The 25,671-nt window shown below is 50.1% G+C and overlaps 1 protein-coding gene across 1 annotated transcript; it reads right to left on the reverse strand.

Annotated features, from left to right (window-relative positions):
- Positions 1 to 1,606: 1,606 nt before the first annotated feature.
- Positions 1,607 to 25,671, reverse strand: C6H14orf93 (chromosome 6 C14orf93 homolog). Its single transcript, XM_004584683.2, has 7 exons — positions 25,577 to 25,671; positions 11,754 to 12,784; positions 9,414 to 9,734; positions 3,475 to 3,536; positions 3,156 to 3,259; positions 2,350 to 2,462; positions 1,607 to 2,086 (listed from the first exon to the last, which is right to left on the reverse strand). The coding sequence occupies exons 2-7, from the start codon at positions 12,351 to 12,353 to the stop codon at positions 1,667 to 1,669; spliced, it is 1,620 nt and encodes a 539-aa protein (XP_004584740.2). The 5' UTR covers positions 12,354 to 12,784; positions 25,577 to 25,671; the 3' UTR covers positions 1,607 to 1,666.

Below are 25,671 nucleotides of genomic sequence, written 5' to 3' on the forward strand. Positions count from 1 at the left end.
GCCTTGCAAGCACCAGGATCCCATATGGGCACTGGTTTGTGTCCCACTGCTCCACTTCCCTACTTGTGATCTGGGAAATTCGTAGAGGACGTCCCAAAGCCTTGGGATCCTGCACCCACGTTGGAGACCCAGAAGAAGCTCCTGGCTCCTGGCTTTTGATTGGTTTAGCTCCAGTGTTGCAGCCACTTGGGGAATGAGCCAGTGGGCAGATCTGTCTCTTCTCTCTGTAAATCTGCCTTTCCAATTAAAAATATATTTTTTTAAGGAATAAATCTCTTTTGGATTACCTTTCCAGGCTGTAACTGCAGGTCAGTGGTCCTCTGCTATCCACTCCATTGCACACTTCCCACTCCTTACCATACACATTTCATTGCCTGTACAATTACTTCGTTTCTTTTTTTTTTTTTTAAAGCTTTATTCATTTTATTACAAAGTCAGATATACAGAGAGGAGGAGAGACAGAGAGGAAGATCTTCCATCCGATGAGTCACTCCCCAAGTGAGCCGCAACGAGCCAGTGCGCGCTGATCCGAAGCTGGGAACCAGGAACCTCCTCCGGGTCTCCCACACGGGTGCAGGGTCCCAATGCACTAAGCGGTCCTCGACTGCTTTCCCAGGCCACAAGCAGGGAGCTGGATGTGAAGTGGAGCTGCCGGGATTAGAACCGGCGCCTATATGGGATCCTGGGGCGTTCAAGGCGAGGACTTTAGCCGCTAGGCCACGCCGCTGGGCCCAATTACTTCGTTTCTTGACCAGTGAAACCTGTCGTCACCATCTAACCCTATCAACAGGGTAGCCACAGTACCCAGCAAGGTAGCTGATGCCCGGTAAGCCATTGGTATTTGCTGTAGGAATGACTGAATGGATAGAAATTCACTTCTACTTTTCATCCTATTTAAAATGTGTGCTTGTGCACGCATACACACACGTTCCCTGGAATACGGTTTGTCTGACAAGACTAGGAAATAGCTACAGATCATTCAGTCAGCTTGGTCACCCAGTGGGAAAAGTGGTAGGTAGACATAGAAACCCTTTAATCCTTAATTTCATCATCTATAAGATGGTAATAGTGAAATCTTCCTTATATAATTTGATAAATGATGGCTATTATAGCTAGATTCTGGTTCCCAAATTGTAATGAACTGTGAGACTATGGCGGGCAATAATCAAGCCAGTGACTGAACCGGCCACCAGGTGGCAGTATTTTCAAGGACTGTTCCCGATTTCCTCCTGCAGAGCAGGGCTGAAGGCTTGTGTGAGCAAGAGGTAGGATCAAGGCTGCTCCTGAGCTTTGAGTGAAACCCAGGCAGCCAGAGGAATAAAAGACTCAGAGACAGCGGAATATGTAAAGAAGGCCTCATGTTTCTTACACCCAGGATTCTCCTTTCCTCCTCCCTAGGCCTTCTGAGGCACTGTTCCTACTTAGGAATAAGCATCTTCTGGCTTGCCATTCACAGTGTGGGGAGCTCTTCCTTTCGGTATCAGTCCCTCCATCCCATGAAAGCACCCACTGGAGACTGTTTAGGATGTTGAGCAGAGAGACAAGTTGCTTTCCTGGGCTGCAGGGGGCACTCCATCGCCGGTGGAAGCCCCCGCCTCCACCACAGCAGCCCGTTTCTGGGACGTGGGGAGTGCGAGAAGCCAGAGTCATTCCTGGCTAATGGAGTTCACTCGTCCTTTTCCACCTTGATTTCAATGAATGAGTTCAACTCAGGACAGCAGGTTTTGCGCGTTTGGTCAAAGGAAGGGGAGACGGGTCCATTCGCGTCCCTTCCCTCATCCTCCTCCTCCTGGAAGTTGGGGTTATAGAGTTCTGGGGGAAGGAGCTGGACTTCCGCAGAGGGCAGCCTGTCCGAGGGTGGCCCATACACGCGGTTGGCTTTGGTGCCATGCTTGGAGTTAGCGTCCAGGTGATAGCAGAGCTCCGTGAGGCGCCGGGCCCGGAAGCGGGGAGGGCGGGCCACCCAGACCCCTGGCTCGTTCAGACTGTCCTCTTCATCTGACATCAGCTCTTCTGTTACATCTTTCCACAGGTGTTGGTCCTCGGGGCTGAAGTGGCGCATGATGCTGGATCGGTTGGCGAAAAGCTAAAGCAGGAGCCCCGGAAGGAGATGAGGAAGAGAAAGAAAGCGGGGAGTTATGTGGAGGCATGAGGCATGGATGGGGCGGTAGGCTGAGTAAAACTCTGTGTCTGCAGGAAGCCAGTGCCCAGGCCACAACTGGACCCTTGTCTTCTCTGGCCTGCTCCTGGCTCTCACCTCCCTGTTCCACCACCATGGCCTTTGACCCTTTCCAGCATGGTTTGTGAGGACTCACAAGCACAGCCTCGAGAGGAGGCCTGGAAACCTACCCGATAGCGGCGACTTCGAAGCTTCTTCTCCTCTTTCTCCTTCAGGCCTTTGAAGGGGTTCAGAGAGTTGCGGTACTCACGCCTCTTAGTAAGGAAGTAGGCCACACAGGCACCTGGGTGGGGAATAAGAACAGGCTCCTCCAGGATGGTGTGGTGTGGGCTTCTCATTTGGCCCCGGCCGCATTGAGCCAGAGCCTGGCATTGCTGTCTATACCTCAGGCCTTCTCAATGAGTCCAAGGCGTCCACTCAATCCTCTTTGGTTTTGCCCTCCATCTCCAACACTAATTCCTCTCACCAGAAGAAGACAACTGCCATTATTTTTGCACTCACCTCCCCATGTTTGGTGTCTCTCCCAACTCCCAAACCCTGACACTCTGCCAGTGGCAGATTATAGTACTTTCTCAGTGGAAGCTTTCCTAATATCTTGAAGTGAGCTACAAAAAACAGGAGAGTCTAGGAAAGCAGAAAACCCAGACTATAATATTCAGGGACAAAAGGACAGGCCTGGCTTCTGACCACCCCTTCGGAGCACCTCCGGCTTGGGCCCTGTGTAAGCATAATGCCTCAAAGTTGTTTCAGCTCTTTCTTTCTCCCATTTTCATTTCATACTGAGTACAGGAATAAATGGCAATTTGAGGTAATTCTGTGAATATATTGTAGGAGAGAAAAATAGTCCCCCAAAATGTTTTGAAATTCACTATTTTCGAAACCACCTAAATAATATCCATTATGTTTCTTCCCTGAGAATGAAGGAGTGGGAGTGTGGGAAGGAGGCAGGGAGGGGAGGCAATGAGAGTCCCTTCACCTTTCAGTTCCTTGTCCGTGTAGTTGTGGGGACTCGTCACCAGCTCCTGTTTCAGTTTTTCTAGAAGGAATTTCACGACCGAAATATTCCAAGAAGACTTGATGCTGCCCAAGAGAAAAAGGTCAAGAAGGCAGTTGGCTTTCTAAGAGCCAAGCAGAGATACCCAGCATGGTCATCGCCTTCGTGACCTGAAGGTAGGGTGCAACGGGTGCAGGGCCAGGGGCAGCCTTAGCCTTGTGGCTGGGCTGCAACATCCCCCTCTGCTTCCCTCTCCTTGGTGGAGAACCTGGGGCTGCTTCTTCTGTTAAAGGGACCTTACCTTTCAGAGCCATTGAATCTCTTGTCGTTGGTGATATGGTTATGCACATTGTGCACAAGTTTCTAGGGGGAGAAAAAGAACAGAATAAAGCCCAGGAGTGCATATTCTGGAGAGCCTCCTCTGGCTCTTGGCATGGGGGGATGGTGTCCCCAGCCCTGGCTCTGTGTCTGAATGTTCCCATGGCCTGGTGGCCATTTCTGCACACGTCCTTTCTTGGCCAGAGGCCATCCCAGCTGGTATTTCTTTCCTTTTTTTTTTTTTTTAAGGTTTATTCGTTTTTATTGGAAAGTCAGATATACAGAGAGCAGAGAGAAAGAGCGAAAAAGATCTTCTGTCTGCTGATTCACTCCCCAAGTGGCCACAATGGCTGGAGATGTGCCAATCTGAAGCTAGGAACCCAGAGCCTCTTTAAGGTCTCCCACGTGGCTGCAGGGTCCAAAAGCCTTGGGCCGTCCTCGACTGCTTTCCCAGGCCACAAGCAGGGAGCTGGATGGGAAGTGGGGCTGCCAGGACACGAATGGGCGCCCATATGAGATCCCGGGGTGCGCATGCAAGGCAAGGACTTTAGCTGCTAGACTACCGTGCCGGGTGCCCCAGATGGTATTTCTAATGCCACATCCCAGCCCCACATTTTATTGAGTTTGGGTCAAGACTCCAGGCCCTTGCCTGGTCTTATCTCTACCCCTGAAAAATGTGAAGTTTCAGACACTGGCATGAATACAACCCTAACAGCAAACAGCCAGCTTATGTGCAGCTAGGGCAACTCAAAGTAGAACATGTCTCCAAACAATAACTCCTTTAAATTTTTCCTTTGTAAGAAATTGCCCATCCACTGGTTTATTCCCTATTTGCTCCCCAAGAATAGGGCTAGGACAGACTGCAGACAGTCTTGAGCCACCACCTGCTGCCTCTCAGGGGGCACATTCATTCCAAGTGGAGCTGGGACTTGAACCCAAGTACTCTGATACACGGTGCAGGATTCCCCAGTGGCATTTTTTATTTGTTTGTTTTTTAAAGATTGTATCTATTTGAAAGGCAGAGTTAGAGAGAGAATCTTCCATCTGCTGGTTCATTCCCCAAATGGGTGCAATAGCCAGGGTGGGGCCAGACCAAAGTCTGGAGCCAGTAATACTTCCAGGTCTCCTATGTGGGTGCAGGAGTCCAAGGACTTGGTCCATCTTCTGCTACTTTCCAAGGCACATTAGCAGGGAGCTGGATGGGAAGTGCAGTGGCTGGGACTTGAACTAGCACTCACATGGGATGCTGGTGCTACAGAGGGAGGCTTAACTTGCAATGCCACAATGTTCCCCATCCCCATGGTATCTTAAGCACTGAGCTAAATGCTCACCCCCATATTTCTTTCCTTTTTTTCCCCCTCAGATGTATTTATTTTTATTGAAATGCAGATTAGATTTACAGAGAGGAGAGAAACAGAAAGATCTCTGATCTACTGGTTCAAGCCAGGAGCTTCTTCCAGCCTCTCCCTTGTGGGTGCAGGGTCCCAAGGCTTTGGGCCGTTCTTGGCTGCTTTCCCTGAGTACAAGCAGGGAGCTGGATGGGAAGTGGGGCTCCTAGGACTAGAACCTAGGTATCCCAGCGTTTACAAGTGAGGACTTTAGCCACTAGACTATCGCACCGGGTCCACATTTCTTTCAATATAAAAAATCTTGAGCTAACATGATATAGTAGCCTGTGTGCTTGGGCCCCTACCACCTATAGGGGAGATCGAGACGGAGGTCCTAGGTCCTGGCTTTGCTGGACCCAGCCCAGGCCGTTGTCCATTGTGGCTACTGCGGGAGAGAGCCATCAGGTGAAGATCGCTCTCTTTCCATTGTGACTTTATATATATAGTCTTCCGAAATCCTCTAGTAATGTTGATGACCCAAAATGGCCCCAGATCCACCCAAGGCTCTGCAGATACCTTTGCGCACGTCAGGGGTGTATGCACCATGATCTGAAATAATAGAAATGTGACTTGCAAGGACCTAGGAGATTGTCTTGTCTCACTCAGCCTCCCTTTCGTATCATTAAACAGCCTGATTTTCAGCATTGCTTATACAAATCTACTATGATGGATTCTTTTTGTGTCACCTTATTGTATCATTGAACTTCTCTAATTTTTTTTCCTCAAGTGACAGAGAGTGAGAGTGAGCACAAGACAGAGAGAGCAAGAACGAGTTCATCCTCTGGCTCATTCCCCAAATGCAAGCCGGGGTTAGAGCTGGGAGCTAGCACCTGACTCCAGATCTCCCATGTGGTGGGCAGGAGCCCATCGATGCTGGCCAGGACCACTGCCGCCCAGGTGCTGCTTCAGCAGGAAGCCGAATCGGGAACAAGGCAGCATCTTCAAGCATTTTGCTGTAGGAGGAGGGCATCTTCATGCCTTGGCAAACACCTACTCTTGTTTAACTGTTGAAAAGGTCAGCTCTCAGGCACTCTCCAGCCATTCCCTCATCTAGTCTAAACAGCTCCAGGTTCCTCGGGTAGGAGAGTCTTTGGTCTGCCAGTATGTCTCTTACAAAGTGGTGCCTGGAACTGACTGGGACTCTGTGGCTGAGATCTGGCCCACAGGAGCATTCCCTTCCCTGGGCAGGGCTCCATGCTGCTATGAATAGACCCCATGGTGCAACTGTCCTCCCTCAGTGGCCCAGCCCCAAGTCTCCAGGTCATCCAGCTCATTTCTGCAATTATTATTATTATTATTAATGTCTTTTATGGGGCTGGCATGGTGGCATGGCACGCTAAGCCTCCAAACGGAAGACCTCTCTCCTCTGTCTGAAATTCTGCCTTTCACATACATCTTCCATCTGCTGTTTACTCCCCAAATCGCTGCCAACAGCCAGATCTGGACCAGTCTGAAGCCAGGATCTTCCAGGTCTCCCACACTTGAACCATCCTCCGTTGCTTTCCCAAGAAGCTGGATGGTAGTGGAGCAGCTGGGACTTGAACTAGTACCTGTATAGGATACTAGTGCTGTGGGTGGAGAATTAGCCTGGGATGCCACAATGCTGGCCCCACTCCACAGTTTAATCAGGATGTTTACACTTCATGCTACTAAATTTAGTTTTGTTGTTCCTGATTCCATTTTCGTGCAAAGCTCCCTCAGAGAATGCCCATTTCCTGGCCCATCTTGACAGGTCCCCATCCTGATCTAGGGATTTCAGTCCCATACTGCAAAATCCCCGATTTATCCCTCTGCCTCCAACACTGACCAGCCAGACCAACTTCACAAAGTATTATGAATGCTTTGTGGCTCTATGAAAAGGACTGTTATTGTACCAGCTTCATGTTTGACATAGTTATTTTATCTCTTAGAAATCCAAACTGAATGGATCACAAAGGAAAAGGTTGAATGCCTTAGGAAAACAATTTGGGACAGTTTCAAACAAAAAAGAAGCAGGTGAATGTTGGGGCTGCTACTTGGGGCACCCACATGCTGGATCAGGGTGCCTGTTGGAATTCTAGCTGCTCTGCTTCTGATTTAGCCTCCTAAAATCCTGGGGAGCAATCAGTTATGGTTTCGGTCCTTGGGCCCCTGCCACCCACGAGGGAGACCTAGGCGCCATTCTGGGCTCTTGGCTTTAGCTGGCTCACCCCGGATGTTATTGAGCTTTTGGGAATGAACTGGCAGGTGAAAGATGACTTTCTCTCTGTTGTTCTGCTTCTCAAGTAGATGAAAACAAATAAACATTTTAAAAAGAAAAAAGGCAAAAAGGGGAGTTACAAAGTTTCTGACTCAAGTGGCTTGGAAGAGATCAGCTGATAGAAATCCAACCAGGCTTGAAGTAGAAAAGGAAAATACTCCAGACAATGAGTGTGGAGATGGCAAGGCTGCTGCTGGCTCACCTGCCTCCCGTGAGAGCTAAAAATAAACACACTTCCCCGAAGGGCTGTGGCGTTCCAAGGTATTAAGAGTTCAGGCTTGGTTTTGAGGAGCCAGGGGACCCTGGCAGCAACACGCAGAAAGCCTGGCCCACTGGGGAGCGGCTGTTCTGACTCCCTGTGAGAAGCAGCAGCTCTCCCACCCCCTCTGAGCCCAGCACCTGGCACACAGAACATTCTACGCCCCGCTGTGTGGTGGACAGCAAAGACCCTTGCCTGTGCTTCTGGCTCCTGGGCCAGCACTGTGGCATCCTCCCAGCAGGCTCCTGGTTCCAGTGGGCTGGCCAGGCTTCCCCACAGCCCCGCTTCCTGGAAGCAGTAGGCAGGAATGGCGTGGTAGGGAGGAAACCCTGATTTCACATAGATCCCTAGTGGCACATGAGTTTAAGCCTTTAACACCATGAGGTCGGGGAGCGGGGGGGGGGGGGGGGAGTGGTGCTATCCCTAGAAATGCATTTGTAGGTGTGTTGTTCCATCTCTGTCACTGGTAGCCAGAGGGACCTTCTAGGGCTCAAATCCAGGGCAGAGAAATTGAACTAGACCCCTTCTGATAAGGGAGAGGTCCCTGAACACATTCAAAGTAAGAAATGAGGGTTAGAAACAAGTCAGTGGTGATTTATGAATGGGGCCTTCCAGGCAAGGGGATCTCAACATGGAAAAACAAATCCAATGAAGGGAGGAGAGCTGACTCTGGGAAAAAAGAAGGAAGCCTTAGAAATCAAGAAGACGCAAACGGTACTCAGCTGCTTGCGAGGCATCATGGAAGGCATGGGCTACACAGTATGGTGGGATTTGGGTTTGAAGTGGATGATGACTTCCATTCCCAACCAGGACTCCTCCTGTTACCCAACATCAGCCATTAGCCAGAGAATGGGAACTCGTGGCAGATAGTACAGACATGACGTTCATGGCCAAAGGACATTCCCCATAGTCATCAGAAAGAAGGATTTGGGTAGAGTTGATCCAGAAGCCTGGGTCCCCTGTCAGAGGTCTCAGCTTCTGCACTGTGGAGCTGTGAGCAGGAGACTCCTTTGGGGGGTGGCTTGCTGTGTGTGTCATCAGAGGAGATTGTCCATAACACCTGGCCTCTTCCACAGCATCCCACTCCAGCCCCAGGGTTTCCACATGTGCCCATAGGGGACAACCCAGAGGGTGAACTCCCAGAGCGGTTAGGTTCCTGGGGTTTGGGTCAGCAGCCAGGCTGAGGGGCTCCCAACCACTCCAAGGTTTCAGACAGATCTGATACAAGCTGGATTGTGTTCCCCCTTAAGAGCCCTTGCAATGGCTAGAATCTCCAAAACTACATAACGGAACTGAGTGTTTCTGAGGAGCCTGGGCCCCTGTCACACGCAGCCTGGCTTTTGCCCCCATAGGCCCCTTTGCCCCTAACCCTGCACACTGGCTATATCTGTAGGCAGTTCCAAGTGCTACCTTTGGTGACTAATCTGCTGCCCTCAAAGATTTTCCCATCAAAATGATTAAAGGGGCTAGTGCCATGGCTCAAGAGGCTAATCTTCCATTCTGCGGCTCCGGTATCTCCCATGGGTGCTGGTTCCTGTCCTAACTGCTCCACTTCTCATCCAACTCCCGACTTATGGCCAGGGAAAGCAGCAGGAGACAGCCCAATGCCTTGGGTCTCTGAACCCATGGGGAAACCTGGAAGAGGCTCCTGGCTCCTGATTTTGGATCAGCTCAGCTATGGCCATTGTGTTCATCTGGAGAGCGAACCAGTAGATGAAAGACCTTCTCTATAAATCTGTCTTTCCAATAAATAAATAAATAAATAAATAAATAAATAAATAAATAAATAAATCTTTTTAAAAAATATTAGAATCTGGGGGATGTGATAAAATTCCCTTTTCTTTAAAAAGGAAGATATCATTCCAGTTGGATAAAGTCTGGAAACTTCACCTATATATATAGTAAGGGCACTGCTTCCCTGCAGGGCCACGAAGGACTATCCCTCCCATCCTTCCCCCTCCCACACCAGAAGAGTTTAGGCTCTGCTTCCCAAGATGTGGAGGCTTCTGGAAAGGAGAGAGATGGGGCTTACTCACCGACAGTACCAGGTCCCGCTTGCGCCTGGAGTTCTTCTGCCCACTCCCTCGTGTCCGGCACGGAGAAGCAGTGAACCCTAGAGTTTGTCGCAGCTCGCCGGTGCTCCCGGGGCCAGGTTCCTCCAAGGCTCCGTCCAACGGGGCGGCAGCACGGAGCATGTCCTCCGGCCGGGGCGGTGGCAACTTGGTCCCGTTTTCTGGCCCTGTCTCTGAGGCTGCCCGCTGCAGAGCCAACTGGGTGGCTGGGGAGAGCTGCTTGGCATAAGCAGGGACCAGTACCCGCTGTACAGCACCCTCGGAGGCCACATAGTCATCCACTAGCTAAGAACACACACAAGGACAACCTGTTAGCTGGCCCCACTTAGGGAAAGCTAGACGATCACCATTCTTTGGTAGTGGAAAGATGGTGGAGGGCACGGTGTGGGTTGGGAGACAGGGCTGTCCCCCAGTCTTTAATGGCCAATGATCTATTTCTCCTGTGGGAAACTGGACAAACACTCTGACTTTACAGCACCTACAGTGGGTTTTTCCTGGAGAATGGGCACATTTGGGGCTCTGTGGGTGTGTGCATGGCTGTCCATGGCTTGCCCTGGGTGTGAACGTAGCTGGGCAAGTGTTTGATGTAAAAGGGACTAGGGGGGCCCGGCGGCGTGGCCTAGTGGCTAAAGTCCTTGCCTTGAACGCCCCGGGATCTCATATGGGCACCGGTTCTAATCCCGGCAGCTCCACTTCCCATCCAGCTCCCTGCTTGTGGCCTGGGAAAGCAGTAGAGGACGGCCCAATGCATTGGGACCCTGCACCCGTGTGGGAGACCTGGAAGAGGTTCCTGGTTCCTGGCTTCGGATCGGCACAGCACCGGCCGTTGCGGCTCACTTGGGGAGTGAATCATCGGACAGATCTTTCTCTCTGTCTCTCCTCCTCTCTGTATATCTGACTTTGTAATAAAATAAATAAATCTTAAAAAAAAAAAAGGGACTAGGGGAGGAAATGTTGCTGAGAAAGGGAAACCAAGCAAAAGGAGAGGAAAATAAAACAGAAGCCAGGAATCCCTGGAGAGGCAGCTGCATCCCGATTCCCATCCCCTCCCCTGGCCACATCCACCTGACTGCCAGTGCCCACACTCAAGGACATCCAGGATCGGGAAAAGGCAGGAGGGGGCACCGGGAGCGGGAGAGCGGACTTCTGCAGTCAAGAAAACAGTGCAAGTAGGGGGAGAAAAAACACCGCACTATGCAGTGAAGAGCGGGGGAGGAGGCGGAGATTTATAGACCCGTGAGCGAGCGGTTTTCTGTGCTGTGAAATCTAATTCCATCCTGTCGGCTTGGAAGCCGGCCCTGCCTCCAGGAACCACAGCTTGGGGGTGGAGGGGGGCGCCGCCCAGCACGGCACACTCCTCCCTTTGGGCCCAGACCACTGGCTCTAGGTCCTGCCCAGGCACAGATGTGGCCACTGTCTGCCCACGTGGCTTTGCCAAATGGGAGTCGGAGTGGTGTGAGTGATCCTCTCTCAGCTGCAGCAGACGGACTAGGAGTTCGCTCCTGCTCCTTTGCCCCTTGGCTGCGGTGGTTAAGCCCCGTTGTGCCGTGGGAGGAGCAGAAGAGAGGGCAGAGGAGGGTAAAGTGGGAGCGCAGGCGGCTGGGTCCAGGATCTCTGCGGTGGCTTTCTGCGGTCTCCAGCTCCACCAGGCTCTCCTGGCTGTAGGCCTGGTGCCGGAACAGCGGAACAGCACAGATTATGTCTTTTCCTGCTCACAAATACACCTGCTTGTTCTCTTCTGGTCCCTCCTCTCTTACCATTACCGTTAGCTGCCCTTCGCCCTCTGCACTTTCTTCCCTTCCTCCGTCCCATGCCTTCTCCTGCCACAGCTTTAGCTTTCCGGCTTCTTTCCCTCTCCACACCCGTTCCTATCCTCTTCCTTATCCTCTGCCTCTCACCTTCTCTCCTGTCTACACTCCCGTCTCCCACTCTCCCTCTGCTAAATTCCTCCTGGCAAGCAGAGAGCCATGATCAAATATGAATGAGCCGTCTGTACATGGCAGCCATTCTTGCCGCCAGGAGAGGCAGGGGGCCTGGGGAAGAGCAGCTGAGCCAGCTGTGGAGAAGGTGCCATGCTGGGCTGCCGAGTGCGAGGGCAGGACACCACCTGACCACCCATGCACCCCAGAAGTGATCTCCAGCCCGCGACTGATGGATGGATTCAGGAAGGAAGCGGAAGCGCCGAAGCGCCAAGACACACAGGCATAAAAACCTGCTTTCTCGCCTAGGTTGGGTGCGCGCATGCGCAGCCAAAGTGGAGTACAAGCAGTGTGACCCAAGCTCCGGAGCGGCCTCCATACTCACAGGGCTGAGCAGCGGGGGCCCCTCCCCGGCGGCCAGGGCACAGCCGGTGAGCCTCAGGTCTCGTTGCGGGGCGGGGAAGCTCATGGGCCCTGGCGCCACAGCCGAGGCTGCTCCCAGTTGCCGCAGCTCCTCGATCACCACCTGTACGCCACTGCCCACGCTGTCGCACTCCTCTTCCATGGCAGACGGTACCTTGCAGGCCTCCCCTGGACTCTCCTTAAGAGGTCCCGTATCCTGCAGTGGGGTGCTGTGCGTCCGGCCGTCCCCATCTTCCTCTGGGGTGGATGCTTTCGCTTGCCTGAGCTCACCCACTTCCTCCTGGAGGCGTTTCAAGAGCTCGTTGTTGGCTCTGGCCAGCCCCAGGGCGGCCTCGGCCAGACCGACGGCCTTGTCCACCCGCTGGTAGATGATGTGCAGAAGCTGCTCGGAGCTCTGCACCGCCAGGCCGTGGCCGGTCACTGTGATGGGGGTGCTGGGCGGAGGGTTGCCCCCCTGAGCGCCTGTGCTGCCCCCGCTGCTCTCACTCTTGCAGGCGCAGCAGCAGCATCTGGCCTCGCTGCCACTGGGAGGGGAGAAGAGAATGGTGGCACTGAAGGACATGGTGACATGTACAGTGTGGCACCGAGTTCGCGCTGTAGAACTGCTGCAAAAGGAGGCTCGCGTTAGCCGGTCTCACACCGTGGCTGGGACACATGCACCGAGCACTTGCGGGTCACTCTCCTTTCTCACCAAGTGTGATCACAGGAGCCTGGGCCCCAGGCTGTGGATTCTTGGAAGCAGAAGCAGGCGGCAGGGCCAACGGCCCATGGCTGCTTCTCATGGCCTGCACAGGGGACAGATTCTTCTGTTTGCAGATGCACCACACTCCAGCTGTCACCCTCAGCCCTCACTGGCGCGGGGGATGCCTGCAGTGGCCTTGCCGCGAGGCACACTGTTAGAGAGCAGAAGACATGCTTGCTGCACCCACGCGTGGGACCCCCAGCGCTGTGGCCTACGCAACAGACAGGGGCCTCCAACGGAGCCTATGTCATCTGGAAAGATGAGATTAAGGAAGAAAAGAAAGATTTGTCTTTGTGATTCCCCATCCTCCTTCACCAGCCCGACCATAAAAGGCCAGTACTGCCCTTGGTTGCTGGGACACAATTCCTGAAAGAGCTGGAGCGCCCCTGCCACCCCAGGCTGTCACCTGCAGAACAGCACACAGCCTGCTGCAGAGCAAACATGGCACTGGCACCGAAAGTGTACGTCTTTTTCAAGGTGAGGGGAGACAGCAGACTCCAGTCATCGCTACTTCCAAGCCTGTGTTGTGTTTGTCCACTTAATTAACACCACTTTCTGTTGATATAAAGAATCAAGCTTCTGGGCCCGGCATGGTAGCGTAGCGGCTAAAGTCCTCGCCTTGAACGCGCCGGGATCCCATATGGGCCACTGGTTCTAAACCCGGCAGCTCCACTTCCCATCCAGCTCCCTGCTTGTGGCCTGGGAAAGCAGTCGAGGATGGCCCAAAGCCTTGGGACCCTGCACCTGCATGGGAGACCTGGAAAAGGCTCCTGGCTTTGGATTGGTGCAGCTCTGGCTGTGGCAGTCACTTGGGGAGTGAACAAACAGACGGAAGATCTTTCTTTATATCTCCTTCTCTTCATAGGAGGAAAAAAGAATCCTGCCTGAAGTGATAAAACCTTAAGTATGTTGACAGTTTTCCCAAAACATAGTCCCATTCTACACTGTAAACTGTATCATTACATCACAATTAAAAGAAAAGGAGAGGGCCCGGCGGCATGGCCTAGTGGCTAAAGTCCTTGCCTTGAAAGCCCCGGGATCCCATATGGGCGCCGGTTCTAATCCCGGCAGCTCCACTTCCCATCTAGCTCCCTGCTTGTGGCCTGGGAAAGCAGTAGAGGACGGCCCAAAGCTTTGGGACCCTGCACCCGTGTGGGAGACCTGGAAGAGGTTCCTGGTTCCCGGCTTCAGATCGGAGCAGCACCGGCCGTTGCGGCTCACTTGGGGAGTGAAACGTCAGATGGAAGATCTTCCTCTCTATCTCTCCTCCTCTGTGTATATCTGCCTTTGCAATAAAAATAAATAAATCTTCAAAAGAAAAGGTGGTTAGGAGACATTCCTATATTTTGAGGCTCTTTTGGATTTTTTTTTTTTTGAATCAGCAATCTCATTTCAGAAATAGCCAATATCAAGCCTCCGAGATACTAAAACATAAATCTGACAATGCATTTTAATTACACTTGGTTATTAAAGAATAGTCTTTAATTTGCTCTTTTCACCCTACGTGTCGAAGAAACGGCTTTTCTGAGCCAGATATTCACTTCTGCTAAGAACCATTTACAGCTTCGCTGTCAATAGAGTCACTAGAAGGCATCGCTAAACCTGAAACTAAAGGTTAAACCAAATTAAAACTAAAGGTTAAAGGAACGCGCTGGGCCAGTCGGTGTCAATTCACGTAGATGAATCGTTTATGTATTCTTTTCTTTCCTAAATAAGGAACTATACTGCTCCCAAAGCCTTTTATTGCTATTATTTGAAAGGCAAAGATAGAGAGATTCCCACAGCAGCCACAGTTGTGCTGGTTAGGAGCCCTGAACTCAATCCAGGGTGAACTCGGCTCAATCCAGGTCTCCCAGCTGGGCGACAGGAATGCAGGAAGCTGGAACTAAGAGTGAAGCCAATATCAAATCAAAGTACTGTGAGGATGAAATGTGAGCAGCCCAAGGTGCCAAATGCCTGTCCCAATAATTTGAAAGATTACAGTTTTTCTTTTTCTTTTTTTTCTTTTCTTTTTTTTTTTGAAAGGCAGAGTAACAAAGACACACATCTGCTGGTTCACTCTCCACCTGTCTGCAACAGCTGGAGCTGGACCTGTCCAAGGCCAAGAGCCGGGAGCTTCTTCTGGGTCTCCCACACAGGTGCAGGGTCCTAAGAATTGGAGCCATTCTTCGATGCTTTTCTGGGCCATAAGCAGGGAGCAGGATTGGAAGTGGAGCAGGGCCTGTCCCAGGTTGTTTTTGACTAATACCACTGTCTTAAACATAGATTATGAGAGAAGAAAGTTATATTTGATTTAATGCTTTCCAACTGGGTTTAGTATTAATAAAATTGGAAGTTAAAATGTTAGGCTGGCATTGGGGTAAAGCAGGTTAAGCTGCCATGCAAGGCTGGCACAGTACTGCTCCTATATCAGAGTGCCAGTTGGAATCCCAGTTGCTCTGCTTCCAACCCAGCGTCCTTCCTGCGAAGCACCGGCTTAGTGAGCAGAATGTGGCCCATGCCACCCACATGAGAGACCCAGCTGGGGTTCTGGGCTTCTGGCTTCAACCTGGCCCAACCTAGGCCATTGCAGCCACCTGGGGGCTGAACCAGTAGGTGGAAGATTTCTGTGTCTTCTCCTCCCCATAACTCTGCCTTTCAAACAAAACAAATCTATTTTTAAAAAGTAAGAAACAAACAAACAAAAAATTAAAAAACATTAAGTCCCATGGGACACTGGACAGGTTGTCTAACTCCTTTTTGGCATCAAAGTGACAACTGCTACAGTCGGTTTTCTCAAATGGCACCCAAACGGAGGTTACAATGAAAAGTAGTTTTTGTTTTTGTTTTAAAGATTTATTTATTTTTGGGCCCAGCGCCTTGGCCTAGTGGCTAAAGTCCTTGCCTTGAATGCACCAGGATCCCATATGGCCACTGGTTCTAATCCCAGCAGCCCCGCTTCCCATCCAGCTCCCTGCTTGTGGCCTGGGAAAGCAGTCGAGGACAGCTCGAAATCTTGGGACCCTGCACCCAGGTGGGAAACCCAGAGAGGTTCTTGGCTCCTGGCTTTGGATCGGCTCAGCTCTGAATGTTGCGGCCGCTTGGGGAGTGAATCAACAGACAGAAGATCTTTCTCTCTGTCTCTCTTCCTCCCTGTATACCTGACCTTGCAATAAAATATTTTTAGTAGAAAGGCAGATATACAGAGAGGAGGAGAGTCAGAGAGAAAGACCTTCCATCTGCTGGTTTACTCCCCAAATGACTGCAATAGCCAGAGCTGAGCTGATCTGAAGCCAGGAGCCAGGAGCCTCTCCAGGTCTCCCAAGCAAGTGCAGTATCCCAAGGCCTTGGGCCATTCTCAGTTGCTTTCCCAGGCCACAAGCAGGGAGCTGGATGAGAAAAGGAGCCACCAGGACATGAAACAGTGCCCATAAGGGGACCTGGCACGTGAATGGCAAAGACTCCAGCCACTAGGTTACCATGTCAGGCCCTGAAAAGTGGGTTTTGATCTGGCTGCATCATTTATGAATTATGTGAATTTAAGCCAATGATTTCACTTTCCCAAGTCCTAGTTTGCTCAGCTCTGCCCACCTGGAGTGTTCCTGTGACAATTTCAATAATCTATGTATGGTATCCAGAGATGGGTGTACAGCCAGTACCTAAACATGACAGCTGTGTGCCATGCTCACCCTGTAACCTTTTGTATTTCAGCCTGCATAACCATCCCAAAGTCCTAATCTTGAATAAAATGCCAAGGCTAAAAATAGAATTGATGGAAACTGGCTCCTATAGCTATAACCAAATTTCTAAGAAACAATAATTCAACTTTCTATGAATGTGCTTACATAAGCCAACATTGTGGTGCAGCATATTAAGCTGTCCGCTGTAACATAGGCATCGCAAGACTTGGTTGGAATCCTAGCTGGCTACTCCACTTCCAATTCAGCTTCCTGCTAATGCACCTGGGAAAGCAGTATCTGGGTCCCTGTCACCTTCATGGCTGACTTGGGTGGAGTTCTAGGCTCCTGACTTCAGTCTGGCTCAGCCCAAGCCACTGTGACCATATGCAGAGTGAACCAGCAGACTGAAGATTCTCTTTCTCTCTCTCTTTCTCTGTAATTATGTTTTCCAAAAAAAATAAACCTTTTTAAAGTAATTACAGATACAGCCCAGTGCGGTAGCCTAGCAGCTCACCTTGCATACACTGGGAACCCATGTGGGCGCTGGTTCTAATCCCAACCGCCCTGCTTCCTATCCAGCTCTCTGCTTGTGGCCTGGGAAAGCAGTGGAGGATGGCCCAAAGCTTTGGGACCCTGCACCCACATGGGAGACCCGGAAGAGGCTCTTGGATCCTGGCTTCAGATCAGCTCAGCTCTGACCATTATGGCCACTTGGGGAGTGAATCAACACATGGAAAATCTTCCTCTCTGTCTCTCCTCCTCTCTGCATATATAACTTTTCAATAAAAATAAAATAAATCTTAAAAAAAGCATTTACAAATACAAAGCTTTCTATTATATTAGTTAACTGAGGGGAAAAAATCATATGCTTTTGTTTTTTTTACTATTATAGCTTTGAACTAACGATAATAGTTAACTCTCTGTTTTTAAATGCAAAATGTATTTTCCTGCTGTAAGTTCCCTTTGCTCTTGATTTCTCTTCTGCTTTTCCACTTTGCATGTTGCCACACTGCATCCATTTTGGAATGTCACATTCAGAGCAACCGGTATGCAAATTGCTAGGTTGGGCAGAATAGAAGTGACTCCACCACCCTGCCGAAGTCCAGCTGACACTCCCATCCAGGAACGTTTGGAATGCCAAATCACCCTAACTAGGACTCTGCAGGTCAGCACCTGGCAAGATGAGTACCCTGCACTACGCGTCACATGCATGCAACCCAAGGAGCTGCTGCCTTTTCCCATCCCCCGCGCCCAAGATGTATAAAGGCCCAGTGTTTTTTTATAAATGAGCGGCCATTTCCCTTGCGTGGTCACACCACCAAGCGGAAGTAGTCCTGAACCATGTCCTGCCAGGAAGTAGCCCATCAGACTCTCTCCCCTGATTAGTAAAGCCATTTACAGGAACTAAAAGTCTCTTTCTCTCTCATTCTCAATCACCTCTGAACCTAACACAAAGCTGTGTATAAAAGCCTGGTCTAGTACAATGTAGCCCAGTGGACATTCAAATGGCTTTTGGTTTCCATGGACACTCTTGCTGACTTAATTCCTCTGCCTCTTGCTACAGTCTCGCACCTCAACTCCAAGATGCAGAAAGAAATTGGGGTCAGCAAGTAATAAAGGAGTATTTCACTTTTTATTTACTAACCAGATAACAATTTAAATGCTGAGTAGGTGATTACAAACAAAATACTCATTTCATTAGCTGGCTATATCTCTATTAGGGAAGGCAAGCAAATGAAAAGTGGGGAGAAAGTGTTTTTAAAACCCTCTAAACGGGAAGCCACACTAAAAGGATGAATCACCGGAATGGATTGTCACCGCCTAGGTACACAAATAAAGGGACAAAGTCTATACATGCAAGGAGCTCACAGGGAATTTAAGCATGGGAATGCCTAAGGAATACGGAATGCTCTAAATTTAGAATATCTGAAGCCAAAAAGCAAAAAACACACAAGTGCCTCAAAATGGCATATAGATTGAAAAAATCCTGGGGAATTAGCCTTCAGCAATATGAAGGAGGAGGACGGGGAAGGACAGGAAGAAGACCCCATGACCCAGCTGGGTCTGCAGGAGGCATCTGAGCCAAGCGGCTCGTGGGTCAGGCGCAGCGTTGACAGGTGACATGGAAACCAGTCATGGAAGCAGCAGACAAGGGAGGAGAAGCGAGATTTCTCTATAAAGGATCAGACAGGCCACGTGCTCTGTGTCACAAACACTGACCAAGCCCTGCCCCTGTAGCAACAAAGCAGCCATTTACAATATATACACAAACGACCAGAGCCATGCTCCAATAAAACTTTATAGATACTGTACTGTCACAAAATACTATCTTTGATGTTGCCATGAAAAAAAATCTAAGAGCCATTCTTAGCTGGTGGGCCACAGAATAACGAGTAGTAGTCTGAAATCTAGTCTATGGGCTGTAGCTTACTCTGACTTAGATACACAAAACAAAACAGTTCAAGATAAGGAGACTGTTTAAGTCAGTTACAACAAAGCTCATGAGAATGAGGATTGTGAACAAGACAGTGCAACATCCTGGAGGAAGAACTGTTTTGTTGGTTGGTGTAACAGTTCTTACGTAAAAATTATTCATTTGAAAAGTAGGGTGAAAAAAGTAGGGAGAGAGAATCTTCTATATGCTAGTTCACTTTACCAAATGGCCACAACTGGGCTGGTCTGAAGCCAGGAGCCAGGAGCTTCATCCGAGTCTCCCACATGGGTGCAGGGACCCAAGGACTTGGCCATCCTCTGCTGCTTTCCCAGCAGCACTAGCTGGGAGCTAGATTGGAAGTGGAGTAGCCAGGACTCGAATCTCGGCCCATGTAGAATGCTGGCACTGTAGACAGAGCCTTTATCCTGCTACACGACCGCACTGGCTCCAGAACTGACATTTCTTCACTTAACAAACAGAAGTGGAGACACTGTAAAAGACTTTAAGAATATAAACCTAGGTGGGTAGCTGGCACAGTGATAGAGATGCCACATCCCACCTCACAGTGCCAGGGTCAAGTCCAGCTCTGCTCCAGGGTTCAGCTGCCAGCTCAGGCACACCCTGACTCAGAGGCCTGCCATCCACGTGGGAGATTTGGATTGGCTTCAGCCTGGCCCAATCCCAACTGTGTTGAGGGTATCTGGAGAATAAACCCGCAGATGGAAGATGTCTCTCTCTGATCTCTGCCTATCTGTGTATCTCTGTCTCTGTGCTTTTTCTTTTTTAAAGATTTATTTATTTTTATTGAAAGGCAGATATACAGAGAAGAGGAGAGACAGAGAGGAAAATCTTCCATCCAATGATTCATTCCCCAAGTGACCACAGTGGCCGGTACTGCGCCGATCCGAAGCCAAGAGCCAGGAACTTCTTTCCGGGTCTACAACACGGATACAGGGTCCCAAGGCTTTGGGCCTTTGTCAACTGCTTTCCCAGGCCACAAGCAGGGAGGTGGACGGGAAGCGGGGCTGCTGGGATTAGAACCAATGCCCATATGGGATCCCAGCGCATTCAAGGCAAGGACCTTAATCATTATGTTATCACACCAGGCCCAGCTTCAGCTTTTCTAGTCCACTACACACTGCTGAGAATACAAACACACCTAGACTTCATCCTGGCACCTTTGTTTTATTCACAAATGGATAACTGAAATCATGAGTCCACAAAGCCATCACTCCCTAGAATGTTCAGCAAAGCAGTGATTAACACCACTAAACGACCCAGCCAGGGTCGGCCTCATGATTATGCAGCATTAACACTGCCCACTTTAGCAGTTTCAGATTGCTGGAAATTTTATTTTAAAACCAAGACTTGGGGCCCGATGGCGTGGCCTAGTGGCTAAAGTCCTCGCCTTGCACGTGCCCAGATCCCATATGGGCACTTATTCTAATCCCAGCAGCTCCACTTCCCATCCAGCTCCCTGCTTGTGGCCTGGGAAAGCAGTCGAGGACGGCCCAAAGCCTTGGAACCCTGCACCTGCACAGGAGACCTGGAAGTGGTTCCTGGTTCCCGGCTTCAGATCGGCGCAGCACCGGCCGTCGCGGTCACTTGGGGAGTGAATCATCGGACGGAAGATCTTCCTGTCGTTCCTCCTCTCTGTATAATCTGACTTTGCAATAAAAAAAATAAATCTTTAAAAAAAAAGCAAAAAAACAAGAGTTGTTTGTGCTGGCAAACAAAGAAAAACTAGTAATCAACCAAGATTAACCAGCGCAGCATAATACGCATGCTTTTTGTCAAACACCGTAACTTGAATACTTGGGTATTTTTTTTTTTTTAAAGATTTATTCATTTTATTGGGCCCGGCGGCGTGGTCTACCGGCTAAAGTTCTCGCCTTGAAAGCCCCGGGATCCCATATGGGCGCCGGTTCTAATCCCGGAAGCTCCACTTCCCATCCAGCTCCCTGCTTGTGGCCTGGGAAAGCAGTTGAGGACGACCCAATGCATTGGGACCCTGCACCTGCGTGGGAGACCCGGAAGAGGTTCCAGGTTTCCGGCTTCGGATCGGCACGCATCGGCCCGTTGCGGCTCACTTGGGCAGTGAATCATCGGACGGAATATCTTCCTCTCTGTCTCTCCTCTTCTGTGTATATCTGGATGTAATAAAATGAATAAATCTTTAAAAAAAAAACAAACAAACAAAAAAAAGATTTATTCATTTTATTACAGCCAGATATACATAGAGGAGGAGAGACAGAGAGGAAGATATTCCGTCCGATGATTCGCTCCCCAAGTGAGCCGCAACGGGCCGATGCGCGCCGATCCGATGCCGGGAACCTGGAATCTCTTCCGGGTCTCCCACATGGGGGCAGGGTCCCAAAGCTTTGGGCCGTCCTCAACTGCTTTCCCAGGCCACAAGCAGGGAGCTGGATGGGAAGTGGAGCTGCCGGGATTAGAATCGGCGCCCATATGGGATCCCGGGGCTTTCAAGGCAAGGACTTTAGCCGCTAGGCCACGCCGCCGGGCCCTGAATACTTGGGTATTAAGAAAAAAAAATTTAATCTTATGATGCCAAGACAAAATTATAGTAGATGTTACACTTATGTTTTCATCAAACACATGCCCGAGGTTCATGCATTTCAGTGCTGGTCTAATTTTAATACATGGGAAATGAGCCTGAAAAATGTACTTTTCAATAATTTTGATTCTTCTTTTCCTTGATACACATTTAGACAAAACAGAAACTCCGCAGACGCCTCCAGGTGAGACCACCCATAAGCTGAACTATCCCTCTTCTCCCAAGTCACATGTACTTCTGTTAGGACTAAATATACACTTGGCACTTCCCTTGCTTGCTTCCTCTCCACTCTGAATTTTCTGCACGACTGAGTTCACCTGCAAACTATGAAAAATAAGAGTTTTCTTGTTATTGACGAGATGTGCAGGATATGGTGTCACCCAGATGATTTAGGTCTTCCTAATGGGTCAGCCTGGAAATGGCCTCCCTTAAAATGTGATTACGGAAAGCAGGGCAATTCACAGGATAATCTTTATTTGAAGAAATCAAACGGGAAAATGGCCACTTCAAGCTTCCGCCCTGCTGGTGAGCCCGGCTCTGCCACTTTGGGTGCAAAATGGCTCATCTGTTATAGGATCCTCTCAAAACCCATTTCTACCAGAAGTGGGCACCTTCTCACTAGAGATCAGGTAGTAAAAAGCATAAACAGCACAAAATACTCTTATGCAATTTGGGTAACCCATCTAGTGACCTGTAAAAAGAAATCCAAGACCACATTTTTGGGAATTAGAAAAAAGACTCAAAGGACAGGATGGGGGTCATTTTTTTTTAAAGATTTATCTATTTATCTATTTTGGACCCGGCACGGTGGCCTAATGCCTAAAGTCCTCGCCTTGAACGTGCTGGGATCCCATATGGGCACCGGTTCTAATCCCAGCAGCTCCACTTCCATCCAGCTCCCTGCTTGTGGCCTGGGAAGGCAGTCGAGGACCGCCCAAAAGTCTTGGGACCCTGCATCTGCATGGGAGACCTGGAAGAGGCTCCTGGCTCTGGATCCCAGGACGGAGTCTTAAAAGGAGTCCAGGGAATCTGAAAATTCTAAGCACACTTCCATAGCAGGACAAGAATTTCTAACAAGGCATCCAAAAGACTTTTTTTTTTCTTTTTTCTTGGAATTCACTAAGTGCAACTTGACAAGATAACAATTTCTAGTTTTGGGGGCCTGTGTTGTGGCACAGCAAGTAAAACTGGCACTCCTTCCATATGGGCTGCTCCACTTCCCATCTAGCTCCCTTCTAAGGCCTAGGAGAGCAGTGTAGGGTGGCCCAAATGTTTGGTGCCCTATATCCATGTGGGAGGCCACAGACCCAGCCTTGGTGGCTGTTCGGTTAGTTATCCAGAGGACAGAAGATGTTTTTCTATCTGTAAGTCTGATTTTGCAAAAGATAAATCTATAATTTTTTTTTTTAGTTTCAGGTTTTTATAACAAGATTCCTGATATACAGCAATCTTTCCCTATTTCTGGAGAGGCTGGGAAAGGAAAATCCGGCCCCCAGAATTCCATCCTGTGCCCTCGGTAAAGGTTAGCTGATTAAATATTAGTCAAAGATGACAGGGTGTGCACCAGGGACAGCAGAGCCATTTCCGAGGAGACAGCGTGATGCGGCCAGACAGGGACAGCAGTGACACAAGGAGATGAGACCCAGTACCGCTCCGGAGGCCGCAAGCAGACAAGGCGACCTGCTACTGCGCGCAGACAGCCCCGGGAGCGAGGGCAGCGGGAGCGCGGCTACGTCACCACGAGTGGACTACGTGACCACGACGAGAGCGCGCAGAGCCGGCCCTCGGCGCCGGGAACACGCTTCAGGAGCCCCACACGAACGCGTTCCACGGCAGGTGCCCTGCCCGCCGCGCCCGCTGACTCAGCCCGTGTACCTGGCCTGCGCGCTCACGCGGGGAGACACCGCCCGCCAGCCATTCGGCTCCCGCTGATTGGCGGCTGCACAATGGGCGGGAGCAGCTCCAGGGACCCTAGTGGCTACAATTCACAGTCACTCAAAGAGCAGGGAGGGGAGGGCCCTCCTCAGGGAGGGACGCGACTGGGAGGCTTTTTCAAGGCCGCCAGCCGCCATTTTTTGCTTTTTTGTTTACTTGCTTTTGTTCTCTGCTGCTTACTAAGCTGTGTGTACACGACTATCAATATGGTGGCCACAAGTCGGTTTTCTAAATTTCCCAGTGGCCGACTTTCAGTTTCTGCCGGCCATGGCTTCTAGTTTTCAGAGAGCGCTAAAAGTTGCTGTTAGTTAAGCAACTTTTCATCTCTAGGGATCCCAGGTCAAATCAAGAGTCTAGAGATTCACTTTGAATTGGTAAGGAGGCCAAGCCAAGCACAGATTGTGGGAGAAGTTCTTCCTCACAAAGAAACTGCAAGCAAGGGCACTAACAAGCCAATGTTTCTACATGTAGAAACGCAGTAGCCGGGGAGGCTGTGGGCCGCTCTAGTTTCATCAGCCACTAGAAAGTAGGGAAATCTCCAGCAAAAAGTCCCATCTCGCTCGTGATCTCACGGGTCACCAGAAGAGGCCAAGAGCTCAAGGAGACGCAACAAGTCTAAACGAGTAGGATCCACAGTGAAGTTGGTGTTATTACGCACTGATCTGACATCGCTAAAAAAATTAAAAACAAACAAAAAAACACGGGCTAAGAAACTCAGAGGGTTATGATCAGTTTCAAGGCCTTGTACAAAGTCATCTTATCGCAGCTGTTGTTTGAAAGAATGACAATGTATCTCAGCAAATTTGCATTCTCTCCATCCCTGCTACACTTCCTCCTTCCAGTCTCCCTCATCTCCCACAGACTTCCTGGCGGCCACTGCAATCTGATAGAGACCTGATGGGGGAGTCTTCCCTAGACTCCGAGAAGTGCCCCTGGGAGGACAGCATTCCTACACCCCAGACCGCACTGAGCCTGTTTGCGAATTCATCCTCTTTCCTCTCTGACTCTTAGATGCCCCAGGAAGACGTTCCATTCCTACAATGCAGTCTGAGAACCAAAATGCGTTTCCTCCGCGTGCCTTACCTCTTCTTGGCTCCCCCACCACGCCACCCCAACCCATCCCCACCCTAACCGCGTGACCACCAGCACCTACGAGCTGACTTGGGAATTGGGCTGCTAACCGCCCCCCCGGCCCATCCCCCAGCCCTGATACTAGGCCCAGTTATGGAGTTTCTCAAATCAGTCTTCACCAGTGAGCGACCATTTTGTCAACCAGCCAAGAGAGAATTTCCCAACACATCAACCGAACCACACAGAGAGGCCAAAACAGACAGGGCTGCACACGGAAGCACGGGAGACGGTCAAAAGCGAAACCACTCAGCCAAAACAGTCAGCAAGTGCGGCTCTTAACTCCGGATTCCATACTCGGCCTGCCCGCACTGGCCTGGTGGACTAGAGACTCGCCAGCCGGCAGCTCCTACAGGCTTCCCCCAAACGATCCTCCCCAAATGGAGCAGAAAAATCCAGCAAATGCATACAGCACGCGAGTGCCACGTATACCTAGCAGGGACTTTCCTCTAAGCTCTACTTGGCACAAGAAACCCTGCTTGGATCACACTTGGGAACACAACAGAAAAATAAAATAAAATCCCATCCCAGGGGCTGCTTGGCAGACATAAAACCAGAAGTAACCCTTTCGATAATAAAAATCTGACATATATACACACATCAGACATATACACAACGAAGAAACCGCAAGATACATCTCTGAGAAATCATTTGCTTCAGAAAACATACACACACGGAGAAATATCCTCCTGAAACAAGTGTGTGCAAAACACACAACAAGGGCTCCCCTCCCCCTCCCCCAGGGAAATGAGTGTCACCATAGAATATCCCAATTATTTTTCACCTATTGGCCTTGGATAGTTGCCACATCCAAGCCACTTGATTTGGGTTCTGGGGGTGGGTGTGTAAAAACGCACGAGAGATCTGTTTGTGAGGGAGCCTCAAATCTCTGCTTCCTTCCTTCAACGTTGCAGGTTTTTCTACATGATCCCTTCAGCCCGCTTAAAAAAAAAAAAAAAAAAAAAACTACACTTCCCAAGCGGCGAGATCTTTTAAATTCCTCAACCACAAAAATTTCCCAAGTCCTTAACATGTGATACCAAAAAGAAAAAAAAAAAAACTCTTATCAATTTGGCTGGAAACAGTTGTACACGGCCATCCTGCTTCTCAACTTCTGGGTATATTTAAAACCTCGATCAGGAAAAAGAAAGAGGAAGACAGACAGCCCAAGGAACGGGAGGAAAGGCGCACATTCCCCCGTTCGCCACAGTTTCCTCACCCCAGCACGGCCACAGATCTCTATAGTTTTTTAAAAATCTTGAAAACGCACACGAGATGAGGGAGGAGGGGGGGAAAAATGGAAAAAGGATACCCGAAGGTCGTTGGGCTCTTTGTATTCGTGTGTGTGCAAAAACGAGGACTCGCGGCGCCGAGCCGGCAGGCCCCGCCCCTCCCGGCCGGCCGTCC

This window comes from Ochotona princeps, chromosome 6, assembly GCF_030435755.1.
Source record: "Ochotona princeps isolate mOchPri1 chromosome 6, mOchPri1.hap1, whole genome shotgun sequence".
In the NCBI taxonomy this organism is placed as follows: Eukaryota; Metazoa; Chordata; class Mammalia; order Lagomorpha; family Ochotonidae; genus Ochotona; species Ochotona princeps.